The 19,713-nt window shown below is 48.1% G+C and overlaps 1 protein-coding gene across 1 annotated transcript; it reads right to left on the bottom strand.

Annotated features, from left to right (window-relative positions):
• Positions 1-518: 518 nt before the first annotated feature.
• Positions 519-18,167, bottom strand: LOC106865056 (tetraspanin-36-like). Its single transcript, XM_014894904.2, has 7 exons — positions 18,020-18,167; positions 6,192-6,383; positions 5,276-5,350; positions 4,738-4,833; positions 4,056-4,208; positions 3,039-3,122; positions 519-1,797 (listed from the first exon to the last, which is right to left on the bottom strand). Exons 1-7 carry the CDS (start codon positions 18,077-18,079, stop codon positions 1,711-1,713), a joined length of 747 nt encoding a protein of 248 aa, XP_014750390.1. The 5' UTR covers positions 18,080-18,167; the 3' UTR covers positions 519-1,710.
• Positions 18,168-19,713: the final 1,546 nt, after the last annotated feature.

Raw genomic sequence — 19,713 nt, 5'->3', positions numbered from 1 at the left:
GGGAGCCGGGATGGCGGAACGCAGCGGGAAGGGGAGGCAGGATCGCTGAGGGGAGCCGGGGTGGCGGAATCCAGCGGGAAGGGGAGGCAGGATCGCTGAGGGGAGCCGGGATGGCGGAATACAGCGGGAAGGGAAGGCAGGATCGCTGAGGGGAGCCGGGGTGGCGGAATCCAGCGGGAAGGGGAGGCAGGATCGCTGAGGGGAGCCGGGATGGCGGAATACAGCGGGAAGGGAAGGCAGGATCGCTGAGGGGAGCCGGGATGGCGGAACGCAGCGGGAAGGGGAGGCAGGATCGCTGAGGGGAGCCGGGGTGGCGGAATCCAGCGGGAAGGGGAGGCAGGATCGCTGAGGGGAGCCGGGATGGCGGAATCCAGCGGGAAGGGAAGGCAGGATCGCTGAGGGGAGCCGGGCGGGATCACTCTGAGGCAGCGCCGCCAGACGCCCTCTCTGGTTCCACCCCTGAGGACTTTACTCTCTCCAGGGAATTGTGACAGCATGGACCAACAATCGCCACACCATTTATTACTTGGTTGTATAAATTCACTTTATTTCAGCATTTAACAGAAGACAAAGCCCTCAATAAAAACTCAGTTTTCAACCTATACATGCTCATGCTGGTGTGTCTCCTATCATCACCCATCGCTTTCTTTTTTCTCTTGGGGCAGGGATGGAGATAATTAAACAGTTTATACTGATCCCAAGCTATTTTTTTTTTTCTAATTAGCTAGAAATATAAAGGTTTATTTTGTTAAGGACAGGCTGCTTATCATTCCAAGGAAGGAATCAGCACAATCTCTGTTGCTTTTCCACAACTCCCTGATACATAAAAGCTCACAGTTCCCTCTGTTCTCTATCCCCAAAATCCTGAAGAGCTTATAAACAGATTAACAGACAAACGAGTTAAAGAAGGACTGTGTTAAAACAGGAATGAAATCCAAGGACTGTGTCCAGCAGAATTAAGGAGAACAGAAAATGTGCAAAAGCAGCGCTACAGCAGGATATTGAAATTGCTTTGTACAATACATCTTTTTAACATCTTAGTGGAGAAGTGCAGTCAAGGCGGAAACGTGGTACTAATTCCCCCAGGGAAACCACAGAAAAAGGAGAAAGAATATGTTCAAAAGCCCTGCTTCATAAGGAATTTTTAATGTCAGCAATTAAGAGATTAAAAACAAACCAAAGAGAGAGTTCTGAACCCAAAAGCTCAAAACCTGGGTTTTTTTCATGTTTGCTAACTTCTCCAAATCACACAAATTCTTGTTCTAGACTTTAGACATGGGGTTGTCTTGCAGTAACAACCTCTGCAGTAAACAGAATTACAGCATATGACATTAGAAAGGGGGGGGAACCCCTGAAACTGCACAATCAGATACAGAAAAAACATACTACAAATCCCCATGCCTATGAAGAGCTTAAACCTGGCATTCAAGAGTTTCTTTTGTTGTCTAAACCACATAACAGGAATGATCTGAGGTTTGTGCGGACAACTGAAGCCCCTCCTGTGGCCTCCAGCACTTTATTGATTAAAAGATAAAGTTTCTGCCGCGTGTTTTCGGGGCAGAGGAAAGAAGGTCAGAACAAAGTTTCTTTCTGGAGCCTGCGGCGCCACCTGTAGTCACAGGTCCAAACTTAGAATAATGTTTCGGAAAGCTGTGGTATGATCACAAGTCAGTCTCATCATCGGCAAGCAAGATTGTTCTTTTCAGTTTATTAAGCAAACACCCCTGAGTAAAGAGGCTGATATCCACTTTCTTCCTTCTTGCAAGTAAGCACGCAGATGCTCAGCATGCCGAAGAACTGGAAAAGAGGGAGTGCACAAGAGACTTAGTCCTGCTGTATTTCTGTTTCAGCCGTCAGACAAAACACCCACACAGCGAATGACTTCATCATATTAAAAAAACTCGTTTAAAAATACATCTACAGAAAGTGTTATTTTTGCACACCAGTTCCCAGTAACAGTTCTGGCTTGAGTGTTTCCTCTCTGGTTTGTCCCATTCATTAATACATTCACAGTAATTACTAGCTATCTTGCCGTGGGGAAAATTACAGTGGAAGGCTAAAATTGTTCTGGGATAAAATGTTTAAAAAATATTATAAAAAATATTTAAGCATGCCTTTGGACAAGGTGTCACAGGAATGGCTTCCCACTGCCAGAGGGCAGGGCTGGATGGGATCTTGGGAAGGAATTGCTGGCTGGGAGGGTGGGCAGGCCCTGGCACAGGGTGCCCAGAGCAGCTGTGGCTGCCCCTGAGTCCCTGGCAGTGTCCAAGGCCAGGCTGGACAGGGCTTGGAGCAGCCTGGGACAGTGGAAGGTGTCCCTGCCCATGGCAGGGGGTGGAATGGGATGAGTTTTAAGGTTCCCTTCTGTGGTTACTGCGCTGCAAAGAGAGAGAAAGGGCAGCAACACACACGGAACTCTTTTGGGGAAAAAAGGCCAATTTATTGTACAGACAGCCCGTATTTAAAGTGTGTTATGTGCAGCTAGGACAGGACAGTAGTTCATTGGACAACTGGGAAAAACATCCTTGGGACAGCACCTCAGGATGGATCCCACGGGAAAGACACCAGGGGTTAATCTTTATTATGAATTCCACTCTGTTTTTCACCATGTTCTCACCCTGGGAGACTTCTTCCCTAACTGAAGCTGCAGTCAGCTTGTCAGCCTGGGAATGGAGCTGAGAGACAGGAGAAATCCAGGCCTGGAAAGGATTTCCAAGCCGTAATTCCCCAGCTCTCTAAATGTGTGTGTCCACACCCTTCCCACCCAAACCATCCTGGGATTCTGTGACTCTATATAAAATGGATTCTGCATTGAATTTCCATCCCAAATCCCCTACTATCTCTTGAATCCCTCCCATCATTGTTAGGGAGATTAAACAGACAAGAGTTGGAAAAACACAAGTGAGGAACATGGTACTCAGTCTCCTTCAGAGACAGAGGAAAACTGTAGGCTATTAGGACAGTGAAGATGATAATGGCCTGAGATCCCAAGAGCAAACAGTAGCATTTTCTATGATGGAAGAAACAGGAACGTTTACCTTTACGATGGCAAACCCCAGGATTACAAGCATGGCATAGCTGATAACGTTCTGCAGCCCAGACTCCAGCTCCTGTGCACAGCCCTGCCATGAAAGAGAGAGGTGAAAACACGTTAAAAGGTGTTCATCCAGCTGGAAGTTTTTATTATTTTCCCCCCAGCTCTCCCAAGGAAGCAGGGCTTAGTAAGGCCTAGTAAGATCTGAGGAACTCCATTCTTATCTTCCAGACCTATTGACTTATTTCCTCCTGCACGAGGAGAGGCACTGACAAACTGCAGTTTAATGACATCTGCTGCAACTGAATTTCCTCTAGCTCATGCCACTTAAACAAGCGGCCAAAACTCAGAGCTGGAAGGCCATCAAAGGTATCTATAAAAGTCAACTTAGGGCCTTATGCTCCAGACTGGAGAACCTGGTATGGAGTTAAGAGAATCACAGAATGATTTGGGTTGGAAGGGACTTGAGAGCTCATCCAATTCCACTCCCTGCCATGGGCAGGGACACCTTCCACTATTCCAGGGTCCTCCAAGCCCTGTCCAGCCTGGCCTTGGACACTTCCAGGGATTCACAAGCAGCCACAGCTGCTCTGGGCACCCAGTGCCAGGGCCTCCTCACCCTCATATCTGATGACATTGATCATCTTCTGGCTTAAAACCATTACCCCTTGTCCTGTTGCAACAGACCCTGCTAAAATGATTGACTTCATCTTCCTTACAGGCAACCTTCAGGCCCTGGCAGGGGCTCTGAGCTCTCCCTGGAGCCTTCTCTTGTGCAGGTGAGCAGCCCCAGCTGTGCCAGGCTGGCTCCAGAGCAGAGGGGCTCCAGCCCTGGGAGCACCATCCTCCTCCAGATTTGGCCTGATCAATCCCAGATGAGTCTGCTCCCCTGCTCCAGATCTGTTTTAACAGCTACAGCTATGGCACACCCCTAAACTCTTCCTGGCGTGCTTCTCTCCACGGTTCCACCTGGCTGAAAAGGAACACGGCCCAGCTGCGAAACCAAGTCCCTCATCCTCACCCGTCTGTTGAGCTCCTGCGGCTGATCCAGATGCCCTGTGCAGTTCTTGGCCTCTTGCTGGCAGCAGCTCAGGGGGACACTGTTGTTCCCAGTGGAATTAAACCACTGGGTAGTCGTCCAGTCACTGTAGTTCTTAACCCCACAGCAGTGAAGCTACCAAAGACAGGACAGTTACGCACCAGTTACTGTTACATAACTGTAACGTAAGTGTTACCAGATTATACATATGTATTACTAGTTACATTATATATATATTTAATGTTCATCTAGATGAATGCTCATGTTGAGTTAAACCCCTCTTAGGCATAATAGGCCAGAGCTGCCACTAGTTTGCAGCAGATTTACAAGCAGCAGTGATTCCGGAAAACATTCATAGGAGTAATAAATCAATCCCCTTCACACATTATTACATCCTTCTTTATTCTTTGTGAAAGCTCCAGTAGGAAGGTGACAAGTTGCAGGGTAGAGTCTTTCATCATCTTGCAATTTTATGGTGCAGTGTTCTCAGCAGCAGTTATTCACATGTACTTATTTGCTCAGATGCAAATGTCACTCATAACAACCACATATGAGCCACGTTCCAGGACACTTTCCCACTCATCCTCTCCCCTCCTTTCCCAGCCTAAATTTCTTGTTTAGGACCAAATATTCTTTTCCAAACAAAGCTTAAATATTTTCTTACCTGTTCTTGCAAGTAATCCACAACTGTAGACTCTGGGTTTTTGCCATCATACTTCTCAAACACTGAGCGCATTGTACCTTGCACATCAGTTTTTACCTGTTTAGACGGAGAAAAACAATGCAGATGGTTTTAATGGGAGAGCTGTAAATTTTATCTGGTGGAAACTGCAAACGATCTGTATCCCAAATGAGTTGAAGGGAAAATAAGAAAAATCAAGCAATGTTTTAGGCAAAATTCAGGTGGCACTGAGCCAGAATCACGTTCCTGGGTAGAACCAGAACTTGCCATCCTTGATGGAAAAGCCCTTCTTTGGGAGCATCAAAAACTGTTTAATCCAACTCAGAGACTTGTGGTATCTGCCAGGTACTTCAAATATTCACCATGTTCCTGACAAAGACATCTCCATTCCCATTTGCTCTGAGGTTGCAGGACAGGGGATGAAGTAAAAAAAAAACCCCAGATAAATTGGAATGATCAAACAATATGAGATATATTCTTTACTTTTATGTTGGGACAGAGATGCTAATTCTTGGTTTACCTTTTCTCTGTATACAAATCCCAGGACAAAAGCAGACACTTCTGCAATGAAGATAACCAGGATAATGGCCAAGAACTGAAAATAAAAAGAGAGACAGTAAGAGGGAGTCCCACAGTACTTGAATTCAGCTGCACAATACACTTCATATTAATTTACAGCAGTAAGTCATCATTATTGCCTTTCCAATCAAAACAGTTCCCAGAAAATAAGAAAAAGCTGTGGCTGCTTCACCCCTGAAATTGTTCAAGGCCAGGTTGGACAGGGTTTGGAACAACCTGGTTGCATTGTTTGGTCTCTGGAAGCTGTCGCTGCCCATGGAAAAGGGGTTGGAACTGCATGAGATTTAAGGTTCTTTCCATCCCAAACCTTTTGGGGATTACTGTGGCTCCACAGGCTCTGTGCCTGCTCCTGAACACTGCCATGACATGAGCTGTGTGACGAGCCCATGGAACACTTCAGAAAAGGTGGATGTCAAAGGGGAGAGCACACTGATAAACCAGCAGCTGAGTTAGTACACTGCTCTGCTTGCTGGGCTCACACTGCCTTCAGGGCATGGAGTTACCCTGAGTGAACCTTTCTGGATTTTTAAAAGTAGTTCTATGAGCAGTCAAGGTATGCTTTCAGCACTCAGAGGACTTAAGTCAGCATAAAAACTGATACACATCTGGTTTGCTTGCTTAAAAACTCCTATTTCCTCCTGTTCCTTCCCCACTCCTCAAAACCGGCTGCTTCCCGCACTCATCCTCACCGAGCCAGCTGAGGCCAATCAGAGCATCTCAGCCGTGGGTGACTCGAACAAGCAGCACTTCAGCAGCGTGTACCACCACCACCACCACCACCTTTCGCTCCGTTTGCCCTCCCGAGGCCCAGCCCAGCGCCCTCCCTGGCAGGAGGAGGCAGCCGGCCACACACTCACCAGCCCCAGGCCGACCCGGGACTCGCGGAAGGTGGCGCAGCAGCCGATCAGCCCGATGATGAACATCACCACGGCCACGCAAATGATGATCACGGCCGGCAGCAGGGCGTACTTGTCCTGCAGAAAGTTGTCGTAGCTCTTGTAGGTGTTGATGACATACGCCCCGACGTAGCTGAGGCCTGCAGCTGCCGCCTGAAATGCAATAAGGAAAAGTGATTAGTCGTTACTTATCAAGCCTCTGTCCTGGAAACTAATCATGGGTTGTTTTCTAGAAGTGAATTTAGAAATAATGGCTACAGTGTGCAAGGAACTAGGTGAAATAAATGCTGCATCTGAAACTGTTACCTAATCCAGCTGCACATCCAAACCTGAACACAGAGAAGACAAAATTCACTTCCTGCTAATAAGGCACCACTGGAGCTGAGCTGAAAGGCTGGAGTCTGCAGGCCTGCATCAGTGTCTCTGCAGAATGCCAAGCTCACACTGCCTACCCTGGGTCGACTACATCCCACCCAAATCTGTGTTTGCAGGAATCAGACCACCACAGTGAGCTGCTGGTTTGTGGCTTTTTTGTTGTTGTTGTTGTTTTTGGTTTGAGAAAAAACCTCATACTTCACACTCTCACAACAACATTAACCACTTAGGCAGGCACAAATGTACCTAGTCTCAGTAAAACAGGCTCCCTCCTTTTCCTGGAGGAAAAAGATTTCTGCAACCTCTAAAATAATCTCTCTCCCAGAAGGACTTTTTTGCTGATTGAGGCCAAGGTAGAGTCCACCAGTAGCAGTTGTCCTGGAGACCAAAGACTTTTACCCACTGGACTGGGTACAGCCCTGGAAAAAACACCAAAAGACTCAGCCATGCCCTGCCAAGCCTCACTGATGGCACAAAAAAATTCTCTGAAGAGTCAGGATGGCTCATCCACGCTCTGTAGCCCTACAGCACAAGGAAAATGAAGCACCCTCCATATTCACCTTCTGGAAACTTAAGGGAAACCAGCTGGTTTGTTTTCAACAGGTCACAGCAGGATTTCATCACACAGCCTTGGAGCAGTTTGTTACTTCCCCAGCACTGTACGTTTTAATTAAATCAAACACTTCTCATGCTGGAGCTAGGACTTGCTAATTCCTTTACCTTGTTTGGCTCTTTCCCCTCCAGCCAGGTCTGCTGCCTGCCCTTCAATTACCTCCAAGTGCAGGAACCTCCTTTGTTTCAGACAGCTCCCATCCCATAATCTCACATTCCTGGATGCTGTCTGTACCCCAGAATTACTGGGGACAGATGCACCAAGTGATGAAATCAGACATTTTTCCCCTGCCCTGCAAGATCCTGCTGCACTGGGGCTCAGATACAGCAGCTCCTCTACAAAGTGGGTTATCAGGAAAATGATCATCAATTCTCAACAGGTTATTTGTTTTTCTTCTCCACACGCCCTGGGATTTCAGATATGCTAACGATTAAAGTGGTTCCTAAAGCTTCCTTTCATTTTTCCTCTCACTGAAGAAAATCTATTTCCTATTTCCCTGATTGCAGGCGTAGGATGATCCTTTTTAGGGATGCAGGGGAAAGGATCAGACCTTTGTGCATCTCAAAGGGCAGAAGTGAGAAGGCAGAATCCTTTCCCTTCCCCTCAAAGGAAAGGATTTATCTCAAAGGGCACCACTGCCTTCTCACTTCACAGGAATCAGGTGTGGAGGAGGAGCAACCTCACCTCCTCCAACACTCTGTTCCTGAATTGAAAGTGGGATGGGAAGAGTCCTTGGAATGGCAGCAGCAGTAAAGGTGGAGGTGGGGACACATCACCTCCATCCTCCTTTGCCTTCAGTTGCACAGAAGGAATGAAGGGCCAGGACTCAAAAAGCATCTCCAGCATTTCTGGCCTGGAAGGCTGGGTGCATGTGTCTGTTCACCTATTCTCTGCTCTGGAACAGCATCATCTGGGCAAGGACAGCCACGGAGAGGCAACCAGAGCTATGCCAGGGCCTCAGCACCATCAGAGGGAACGATCCCTTCCCAATATCCCGTCTCACCCTGCCCTCCAGCAGTGGGAAGTCATTCCCCTTGTCCTGTCACTCCAGTGTCTTGTCCTAAGTCCCCCTCCACCACGGTGGAGAAATATCCTTCACTTCTCATCCATACTTCATTTCCCACCCATTTCCAGTCTGCTCAACACACAATACCAAGGAAGCAGCACAGGACATGCTGAAGACCAACCAGCTGTGGGGAGCTAAGGAAAACCTTGCTGCAGGTAAAAGACTGCCACAAATTAAGAAAAAAAAAAAATAATGAAGCCAGTTCACAGAAGGCTCCTAAAGCCAGGATCAGCAAAGCTCCATGATGGCAAGACAAAGCCAGAAGGTCTAGTGTTAAGTTCAAGGACCTTAAATATAAAGGACTTTCACAGTGGGTTTTATTGCAATATTCAGGACTGCCTTGTTTCTAGTCAGAGACAAAACACGAACAGACAAGAAGCCTATTAAAATTTCCAAACTTCTGCTTCCAAGCAGAAAAAGGAAGTGTAATGAGGCAAAACCAGAAGTCTTTGGGAAAAGACTTAAATGAAGATGGCATTTTTCCCCACAGATAATGCCACAACTTCACCCATGATTTTTAATTCAGTGGGAAGAATCCTGAAGCCTGAAGAGCAGGGTCACTCAGAAGGCATCACAGCTAATGATGTCTTCCCTCATTTTTATAGCTGAGTTCCAGAGACAAGTTTTGAAAGCAAAGATGAAAAATATTTCAGAACTTAAATCAAAACTCTTCCCTTAAGCTTTTCCAGAATTTAAGGCAAATTCAAAAGCCAGTGGAGGGATTTTTTCACCCCAAGATCACAAACCCTACAGCCATTCCTAGATCTAAGGTGAAGATGTACTAGGATGTACTTCTCTAGAAGTACAAGTCTTTTGCATTGCAAAAGATGGATCTCAAAGTATGTCTGATGAGGTTTCTGTTGGATGTCAAGAAAAAAAACAATCTCACAAACACAAAGACCAATTTGAGCGATTACTTTTGAGGAGGAACAGACCAAATACCTCCTTTTGCACGATCAGTCAGCCACCTTCTCAAACCCACTTAAATTGTACACCCGGATGCCAGGATTACACCAAGAAATTCACGCTGCAAACAGCAGTTGTCCTTCACACTTTTTGTCACTCTCCTGCTTGGCAGCTTACTTGCAGCCAGGTCTGGATGTTCCGCATGCAGGGCACAAACCCTGGCAGGGGCAGCCAGAGAGTGAACTCAAGGCGGGTACAGGAGAACCACCTCCCCTGGGCCACCAACAGCCAGCACAACACCCACAGCTGACCCTGTCCTCCCCACGCAGCCCCAGCTGACTTCACCAGGGCTCCAGGAAACTGCTGCTGTTTCTTTACTACGTTGACGACTTCCTTGAGACAAGATGACGAGATGAGGCAAACGGAAATTTTGCAAGAAAACCCCTTTTCACAGCTGGGCGACAGAGCTGCTGCCTCACCCACCACAGCTCACACCCTTCAAGGACCTAACAACAGAATCGCTTGATTTTCATATCCCACGCCCTTGACAGAAAGCACAAGAACTATCTGAGCATGAAAAGTGAACTCCTTGGGGCTGAGCGAGAAGAAAGGTGAGCTGTGACAGTCACCAGATTTTCCCAGGCTGAGGTTTGGGCAGGGCCTGGGCTGACCCAGGACTTGCACGCTTAGCTGAGCCAGGGAAGCAGGTGCACAGAGTACAAACACAAAAAAGGGGGGACTCAGTCACGTAGCACACACACAGCACCGTGAATATTCAATCCTGCCCATGGAACAGAAGCCTGGACTGCCTCACTGATAAAGAACAGGACAGCTGCTGGAAAACACTAATTTAATGTATTTTTAAAAATACAACAAGCCTCTTACTTTGTGTTCCATGTTTTTATATGCTGATGACAGTAAGCCCCTACCCTTTTCAGGAGGCTTATAGCCATGCAAATATTCATGCCACCTAATCACAGACATAGAAGAGGCTGCTTAAAGCTTCCTCTATACCACTGCTGTGAAATACATGCAAATTTTATATATATATATATATCTTTCTTCTTCTATCAGTGAGGCAGAACAGGTGCTTTTCCACCTTTACTTCTCTGTTTTCACAGGCCAACCTTACATGGTGGCCGAGAACAGAGATCACTGTACATTCACAGTTATCAGCACAGGCTTCTTTGTCCCCTGCCAAACCCAGATAAGGTACAGCAAAGGAGCCAAACTACCAACTATGATGTTAAAAGGCAGTGTCTGCTGGTTGGAGGATTTAGGGTACTTTTTAAAAAGGTTTCTCCCAGCATCCTCTCATTTCAGAGTGTTGGTTCTATGACTCGTCTGTTACTATAAACTGGTAGGAGACTTTCTTTTTAAAAGGCTGGACAATTAAAAATACACAGTAACAAAGCTGTAGCGTTAAAAGGAGAATCTTAAGAACAGGGTGAATTTTGAATTCATGCCATGTGCCCAGCAAGATGCAGCCTCTGTACAGTAAAAAAAACAAGGCTATGAAACTTAAAGACATTTGTCCTTTGTCCAGTGGGACTTTCCCAGGGCCAGCAGTAATATCCACCAAAGCACTAAACTCAGGCTGGCTGGACTTTGTCCTGTATCATTGACTTTTTATGTGCAAAGACAGGTAAGATAAATAGTACTCCTTTTTGTGACACAGTAAGAGCGATTGTCTTCAACACCAAAGTACTGCAAATACAAACTGGAAGAACCATGAATATCCACACAAACCTTTTCTGAACCACTGCCACCTAATTCATCGTTAGAGAGTCAGCTCACAGTGCTGCCTGTGTTAATTTTAGGGCTCAAATCCTGCTTTTTCCACCAGCATCTTCGCACAGTCAGCTCACAGAGTTGCCTGAGTTAATTTTAAGGCTCAAATCCCACTTTTTTCACCAGCACCTCTGCACAGTCAGGGCTCCTCACCCAGTGCAACACCTGATGCTGGTGTTTTGCCTTCCCATTCAAGACCTGTCTTCACTGGGATGCTATCACCTTTTCAGCAGTTTCAGCAGACAGAATGGGATATGTCACCTTCAATTATTACTTTGCCAATTACACTTATTACTACTGTGCTGCCCACATGCCTCTCATATCCAGAATCAACCTACGCTGGTCTCAGTTACAGCTGCCCATTCTCTCCTTAACACAAAACACACTCCACGTCTTTGTTTGTTTTTTGGCTTTTTTTCTGTGTACAAGAAGTGTTCTTGATTTACCTTTACGGGTAAATCTTCTGCTCGAAAGGTTTTGCACATTTCCCCCATAAATAATGTATTTTATTACCCAACAGCCAGCTTGCATGGCAAAGGGAATCACTATCTGGCTCACTTGCTGATTTATTGTACTATAGGATTTATTCTTCCCATCCACTACCAGAGTTTCAAGTCCTCCCTGGCGGCTGCATTGCTCCATTTTCAGGGAGACATCAGGTTTTCTAGTGGCTTTAGGGGAAAACAAAGTCACTGAAAGGCACTGAGCACTTCTGAGAAACTTTCCTCACTTTATCCTCATTTTAACCAGTTTAAAACTCCTCTTGGACCAGGCACTTCCCAGCGCTGAGGGTCTCCCTTGTCCCGAGGCAAAGCTGGTTTCTCCCAGCAATGAGAGTAACGCCAGCTGAGCACCGCCCATCCCACACGCACAATTTTCACTCCCTTTTCCCATCCTGGATTTAAAACTTTGCCAGCTGGAAGGGACCTCCTGGCTTCAGTTACCTTTTCCTATGATATTAATTTCTCTAAATGATAAATCAGGTATTGCCACATCTGTGTTGTCTGGTCTCACCCAGGACACCGTGTGACAGTGCTTGGTCACTCTCACAGTGACAAAGGTTTCTGGTGTTCAAGGGACCATCCTGTGCCTCAGGTTGTGCTCGCTGGTCCTGTCACTGGCACTACCAACAGCATCATCTGGGCAAGGACAGTCACAGGGACAGCCACAGCTGCTCTGGGCACCCTGTGCCAGGGCCTGCCCACCCTCCCAGCCAGCAATTCCTTCCCAAGATCCCATCCAGCCCTGCCCTCTGGCACTGGAAGCCATTGCCTGTGTGCTGTCCCTGCCTGCCTTGTCCCCAGTCCCTCTGCAGCTCTCCTGGAGCCCCTTCAGGCCCTGGCAGGGGCTCTGAGCTCTCCCTGGAGCCTTCTCTTGTGCAGCTGAGCAGCCCCAGCTGTGCCAGCCTGGCTCCAGAGCAGAGGGGCTCCAGCCCTGCAGCATCTCCGTGGCCTCCTCTGGGCTGGCTCCAGCAGCTGCACGTCCTTGTGCTGTTGGAGCCCAGGGCTGGAGGCAGGATAGGGTCTCCTGTTAGTACACAAACTTGCTGTGTTCCCTCAGATCCTCACGTTGTGAAAACACTGATTTATAAAAAAATAAAAAATACTGAACTCAGAAAGTTGGCTTTGGATTTGAGCAAAAAGTACCAAAGCTGTGAGCTCCTACCAGGCTGCCCTTGATTCCTGCAGCACCAGCAGCTCAAAGAGAGAATTCCTGCCAGTCTCATGCCAGTCGCTACCCTCAAACTAAAACCTTGAAATCACACTTTCCTCACATGAGCTACAGAGGTGGGACAGAACCCAGACAACTGTTCTGAGCCAACTTACACCGAGCCACAGCAGACTCGGCTGTTACACCTAAATATTCAGCTGGGATGTACAACTGCAGGGCATGTTTCAGCCTGCCTTCAAAAAACACCTCAGGGCTGTTTGCTGGGTATGGTGGGAAGCGCTTGCTTTTTCCTTTTCTTCCTCAAATAAAAACAATGAGCAGCTGCCAAAAGCCTCTGAGAACCTGTGTTTCTCCTTTCAGGAGAAAAAATCCCCAAACCTAAACCAGCATTTTCTTGCAGTTTTTACATGTTGCAAAACCACACAGAGAGGATTCTGACTTGTTTTCAAGCTATATTAAGTAAACATCTGCATTAAGAGTTCTTTTAGCACGTCTTCTTCCATTCCCCAAGCCTAATTCCAAGGTTATTTTCCCATCCCTAAATTCCAGCACATACCCTACAAAGCACCGATGGTGGAACGTCCTCACAGAGGCACTGTACAGCAGTGCAAAGCAAGGAATCCTGCCCCAATTCCTACGACTTGTAATGCTTAAACCCCTGTCTTGGGGCTAGGGTGCTAATCACAATCACAGAGGCAACAGGAGCAGGAGGAGGAGAAAGCATAACCCCTATTTTCACTTGTCAGAATCCCCATTTTCACTCGTATTCTCCTCAAATAAACAGACTGCAGGACACGAGCTTGCAGGGACTGTAACTTAGCTGAGCACGGATTGATTTATCAGCCAGTGCCAGGCTATTTTGGATCTCAGCAGCCTGTTTGGACACAAAACACCCTGTAGTTCAATATTTGCCTTCGGAACCACCCCAATTTCCCAATCAGCTGTTCCAGCTCAGACACCAAGGTGCACCTAAATCACAGCAGAGCTAATCCTAGATCTTGCTGAAGAGGTACCAGAATGGGACCCCCTGAGCCGTTGTGATCACCACACGCACTTCCACAACATGGAATCACAGAAATACGGAATGGTTCAGGTTAGAAGGACTTGTAAAGCTCATCCAGCTCCAGCTCCTGCCACGGGCAGGGACACCTCCCACTGTCCCAGGCTGCTCCAAACCTTGTTCAGCCTGGTCTGGAACACTTCTGCTCGTCTGGGCAACCCATGCCTGTGCTTCACCACCCTCACAGGAGCAATTCCTGCCCAATATCTACCCTAAATTTCTCCTCTTTTCCGTGTGAAGCCATTCTCCCACTACTACAGCTCCTGATGAAGAATCCCCCTTTTGTAGCCCCTGTCAGATTCTGGAAGGTTGCTACATGGTCTCCACACACACAACTTCCTCCTCTCCAGGCTCATCACCCCCACCTTCCCAGCCTGTCAATATCAGCCCTCTGGTTTTGGTCCCCTGCACACTGGGAGACCTTTGAAGAGATTAAAGTGCCTTCAGGACGGGTACACAGCCCAGCCATCCAGCGGGTCCCTTCACAGCTGCAGGGACTGCTGGGGACAGTCTGGCTGAGGTTGTTCCTCCAAATCCGCATCACAGCCCCAGCACTTTCCCTGTGCTGACCACACAGCACCACCATCTTCATTTTAATTTAGCCTGTGACGCCATTGTGCAGTACAGCAAAGTCCATTTTCCTGAAAGTCAGTTCAGTTCTGCTTCCTGATTTTGGGCAGAATAATTTAAAACAAGGAAGAACTTTACTCTTTCAACACATCAACAGGACCACACCAAAGTGCCCAGGCATCATCCCCATCCTGTGACCTCTCTGTGTCATGTGGCTTCTCAAATCTCACCATTGAGAAATGAGCTAAAAATCACAGAATGGCAGGGGTTGGAAAGGACCTTAAAAATCACCCCAGCTCCCAAAAAACCTACCACCTTCCACTTCCCTTCTTCAAGATAATCTTTGCTATTCAATACATTGTTCATTAAGAGTATTCAATACATTGTTCTGTAAAAGTATTCTATAAATTGTTCATTAAAAATATCCAGATATCTCTGACTAAGGCTTCAGAGTAAGCATTCCCAAAGTACTCATTACTGGCATGAATGATATCAAACCATTCACACACGCAGGAATTTTTCTTGTGCGTAAGTTTATACCTCCAAACTACTAAAAATTATTTAAAATGAACCACAGCAACATTGTGATTCCTTCAGCAACTCTGTTTAATGGAAGGCATTCCTGCCCAGTTAGGGGGCTGCACTTCTTGTCAGCAGATCAAATGCAGCTCTCTCAAATCCCCTGGTCCTGCTAAAGCTCCACAGGCAGCAACTTGTCCTTATGTTTCTCCTTGCTGTTGGGCAAATAAAGCAAGGAAGCTGGAGAAGTGCCCACCTCTGCTTAAAAGTGAATGGGGAATCTGGGCAAACAGGATTTTCACGGCAGGAACACCTAAGGTAGCCCTCTGGTGATGAATCAGAGTATCTTGAGTTGGAGGGGACCCCAAGGGTGATGGAAGTCCAACTCCCAGTCCCCAAGACCACCAGTGGATGCTAAACCCGCTCTGAAGGCAGAGACCTGTTCAGTGACAACAAAGCTGAAGGCGGGCAGGAGCAAGGTGCTGGATGCTTGGAGGTTAAAAGCAACCTGGGAAGGCGTTTACTGCACATTACACAGAAATACTACAGCACGAAGCTTCCATCTCATTTTAGGATTCTCAGTTTCTTCCCTTGGACCAGGAAGTGAATCCCAGCAGTTCACCTCTCTCCTTCAAAAAGAGCATCGTCACATCCCCCTGAGCCCAGACCCCTCAAGAGACACTGCCAAGAACATCACGGTCTGCTCTAACCTTTCCTCTCCCTCTTTCAGGTCCCATGAGATAAACCTGCATCCCCAGTCTTCACCTAGAGCAGGCCAACACTCACCTACCAAAACAACCACGCACTTGCACCTAATTACCAGGTGCTAAAGAGCAGAACAGGAGGTGGGAAGAACTCCCACAGCCTGAAGCACCACCCGTGGAAACGCTGTAATTAAATAATCTTTAATCACTGAGTTTTTGGGGGAAGTTATGCATAGGTCCCTCACCCGCAGAATGACCTGCACATATGATGCTGAGCCTGGTGTTCAGGAGAAAAGCTGTTTTTTCACCTAGTTTGGAAAGCCCCGATTTGTCATTGTGGAAGGTCTGACTTCCTTCACTCTGCATGATAATGATCAGAAATCCAAAAGAAGATTTTTTGCCTTTTTAGGATATTCCTAAGTAACAACTTCTGTCAAAGAACCACATCTGCACCATCTGCTGACTACACAGGTGGTGAATTATTTTCTATAATCACTTCTGAGCTGGGAAAGATCTGCAGCATGCAATGTCTGGACATAAATTACTCCTTGGAGAAGGGCCCTAATGTTCTTTGTAAATCCTGTGTTTTCACAATCATCTGGAGCCTTGTACTTACAGAGCCCTAACTGTTGGAAATGTTCTGAAGGAGCATAAAAGAATCAGTTCCTCCATCTCCACCCTCCCAAAACCAGAATTCCAGGTTCTGCAGTTCTGCTGGTGGAATGTGATTACCACACATAATGGTGGCAGCAGCATCTAAATGCCACAGGTACTGGGCTGCTCTGCTCTCACTGGGATAAAAAACAACCCAAAGGGCTGGTCTGGGTCACCCCAAATTCAGAGACCATAGACGTGCAGAAGTTACTGACAGTTCATGGATGCAGATGACCAGTCTTGATGAGAGTTCTTCTACAGCAGAAGAAAAAGCACCAGAGACATTTCTAGGAGGACATAAGGCTGTTGTTTCATTTTTAAAAAGCCAGGCAGTGGTGCTAACCTGGGGTACACCTGATCTGAGGCTCGGGGGCTTTCCAAATACAAACAATGGGATGCTGCAATATTTCTCAAAAAAAAAAAAAAAAAAAAAAAAAAAAAAAAAAAAAAAAAAAAATTCGCCACAAAGCAAGCAGACACGGTGAGATCACGTTACCAGGTGTGCAGCAGTGACCTGGCCTGCAGCTCCATTTGTGCCAGTGGCTCAGGAGTTACACGGAGAACAAGCAGCAAAAAATTGTGCTGGGCCTCCATAAAGCAGGCACAGGACGGTGGGGATGAGCTCCTCACCACAGCCAGCAGCAAGTCAAGCTTTTAACAAAACGGCACCACACCCCACGAGGCCCCAGGGATTAATTCCAGCAGTATTCCTTCTTTTGCTTTATTTTTTCTCTCCTCACATAGCACCTCTCTGGAAAACTCTGGTTCTTCTCTTCAGGAAGAGCCCCTGTTACACCGAGAGCAAGGGGCACTGCCATGCTGAGCCCCAGCCAGGGCTGTTGCCGGCAGGGCGGAGGCATCCCTGGCAAAACCCCGTCTGGAGAACGCCCAGGTGCTACAAAGCAACCGTGAACCCCCGACCCACGGCACCCACACACCAGAGGTCTGACCGGAACCCTTCCCTGACAGCAGCACACAAGTCCCAGGGCGGTGGATGGCAGTGGTGGGGGTTTTCCAAACTTCCCCACGCAGGGGGAATGCCCGAGCCAGAATAATCAGAATAATTCTGGTTACCAGAATAATCCCCAGCCCTTCTGAACAGGCACGAACCCCCGGCCCCGCTGTCACGGCCACGAGCCCCCGATGCCGACACCCCCAAAACAACGCGGGTTAGGGTAAAAAAAAGTGTACAGATCACCCTCGTTTTTTCACTTGCTTGTAAATAATTATCGCGGAAGCGACTAGGAAAGCCGTAACTGTGCCAAGGACATTGCTGGAACGAAGTTCTCAGCAGTTCCCCCCCCCCAAAAAAGTGTCCTCGCCGCAAACACAGAGCAGAGCCCTTGCACAACGCCCTCCCTGAGCGGCTCCATTTGCTTCCGATCACAAAACGTGATTGTACGCTGCTCTAATTAAAAACACTACGAAAAAAACTGTGTACATTAAAAACACGCCACGAAGAAAAACAACAAACAAACAAAAAAGCAATAACAAACTCTGACCCTTTTTTTACTTTTTTTTTCTCCTTCGAAACTTAAGCCCCTAAATCTCCTTGCTCTTTAGAAGTACGTATTTAGGGGTTCCTACAGAAATGCACGAGTCACCTGCGCACAGCTAAGCGCAATGCCCGGCTCACTGCGGGGATCGCGGGGGTTTCCCCCTGCCAGAGCCCCCCGTCCCTCTGTCAGAGTCCCCCGTCCCTCTTCCAGAGTCCCCGTCCCCCTGTCAGAGTCCCCCGTCCCTCTTCCAGAGTCCCCGTCCGCCTCCCAGAGTCCCCGTCACTCTTCCAGAGTCCCCGTCCCAGAGTCCCCGTCCCAGAGTCCCCGTCCCCCTGCCGAGCCCGGGACAGCCCCTCGGTACCCAGAAGGCGAGGCTCAGCAGCAGCAGCACGGTTTTGGAGGTGATAACTCCGCAGTCCATGTCGGGCGCAGGCAGCTCTGGCGCTGTGTCCCCGCACCGGCTCCGGCTTCCCCGCGGGGCCACCCCCGTCCCGGCCCTGCCCTACCCTGCCCTGCCCACCCACGGGACTCCTTTCCCCGTGGCCAAACCGGCTCATTTCCAAGCAGGGGGTGGGGAGTGCCGGGAATAAATGTTAAAGCCGATTTCTGTGGAGTTCGGCGCGGTTTTAGGTTTTTTTGGTGATTTTTTTTTCGCCCTTTTTTTTCCCCCCCAGAAAACTTTTTCAACTTTGCAGCGAAGTTACAGTAAGCCGTGTGAAAAGCTCTTACTGCAGCACAAAGGTTTACATCAGATTTGCCTTCCAGGATGGCTAACCCACAGCTATCTCCCCGTCACCCAGCCTGTCTGTTTTGGTCTATCTGAAGCCAGTCTTCTCAATCACATGCTCCATGAGCAGCAGGAATATGTGGATCAGAGGTGGGATTATGTTGATCTGTGCTGGGCTACGGGACTCGATGCCCTGCATTGATCCCCCAGCGTGGGCAGCAGGGCAGGGGGGATTGTGCCCCTGTGCCCCTGTGCTCAGGTGAGAGCCCACCTGCAGAGCTGCCTCCAGCCCTGGGCTCCAACAGCACAAGGACGTGCAGCTGCTGGAGCCAGCCCAGAGGAGGCCACGGAGATGCTGCAGGGCTGGAGCCCCTCTGCTCTGGAGCCAGCCTGGCACAGCTGGGGCTGCTCAGCTGCACAAGAGAAGGCTCCAGGGAGAGCTCAGAGCCCCTGCCAGGGCCTGAAGGGGCTCCAGGAGAGCTGCAGAGGGACTGGGGACAAGGCAGGCAGGGACAGCACACAGGCAATGGCTTCCAGTGCCAGAGGGCAGGGCTGGATGGGATCTTGGGAAGGAATTGCTGGCTGGGAGGGTGGGCAGGCCCTGGCACAGGGTGCCCAGAGCAGCTGTGGCTGCCCCTGGATCCCTGGCAGTGTCCAAGGCCAGGCTGGACAGGGCTTGGAGCACCCAAGTGCTCCAAGTAGTGGGTAGTGGAAGGTGTCCCTGCCCATGGCAGGGATAGAACCAAATGATATTTAAGGTTCCTTTTGTTATGAATGATATTCTTTATTTCCAATTTATGAAAAAACAAGATTAAATGTAGAAGCATATTTTCAATAGTAACAATTATAAATGAATACAATTAAAGTATTGGAGATGAAACAATCAAAGTGCATATATTTAAGAATATACAAAATTTGGCAGTAAGTAATTTAGGATAATTGAGGTTCGTATAAAGCATAAGCAAAACCGACCGGGGAGGGGCCCCCCTCTGACCGGGGATACGGGGAGTGGCTCCCATTCCTCACGTACCAAAGCATCCAGGCTAACAACCCCACTTATATACTGTAAGTTACAGAAGTTTCTAGAAAACTCCTCCTAGTTTGCATTCCTAAAATCTCCGTCACTGTGTGTATGGCACATGCTCTACTAATGGCTTAGGGGGTCTCTCATCCTTTTGAGGGTCTGATTTCCGATGAAGGCTCATCGTCTTCATCAGTGACCGAGGTGTGACCTGCAGGTAGCGCAGGTGCACTATGTGACTGAGCAGATGTTTTCCATAACAAGACTTTAATTGTGTCCCATGCCTGGAATCATCCCATTTTGGCCC

This window comes from Sturnus vulgaris, chromosome Z (genome assembly GCF_052056855.1).
Source record: "Sturnus vulgaris isolate bStuVul1 chromosome Z, bStuVul1.hap1, whole genome shotgun sequence".
NCBI classification, from domain to species: Eukaryota; Metazoa; Chordata; class Aves; order Passeriformes; family Sturnidae; genus Sturnus; species Sturnus vulgaris.
The sequence above is the reverse complement of the archived record's forward strand: the minus strand, read 5'-3'. Positions and strand labels throughout refer to the sequence as shown.

Excerpts from the sequence above, each read along its gene's own strand:
- LOC106865056 (XM_014894904.2), bottom strand. The coding sequence starts at position 18,079 with ATGGACTGCGGAGTTATCACCTCCAAAACCGTGCTGCTGCTGCTGAGC. Across the intron at positions 4,834-5,275 it reads GATTTGTATACAGAGAAAAG|GTAAAAACTGATGTGCAAGG; the intron begins GTAAACCAAGAA and ends CCGTCTAAACAG. Across the intron at positions 4,209-4,737 it reads TGGATTACTTGCAAGAACAG|CTTCACTGCTGTGGGGTTAA; the intron begins GTAAGAAAATAT and ends TGTCTTTGGTAG.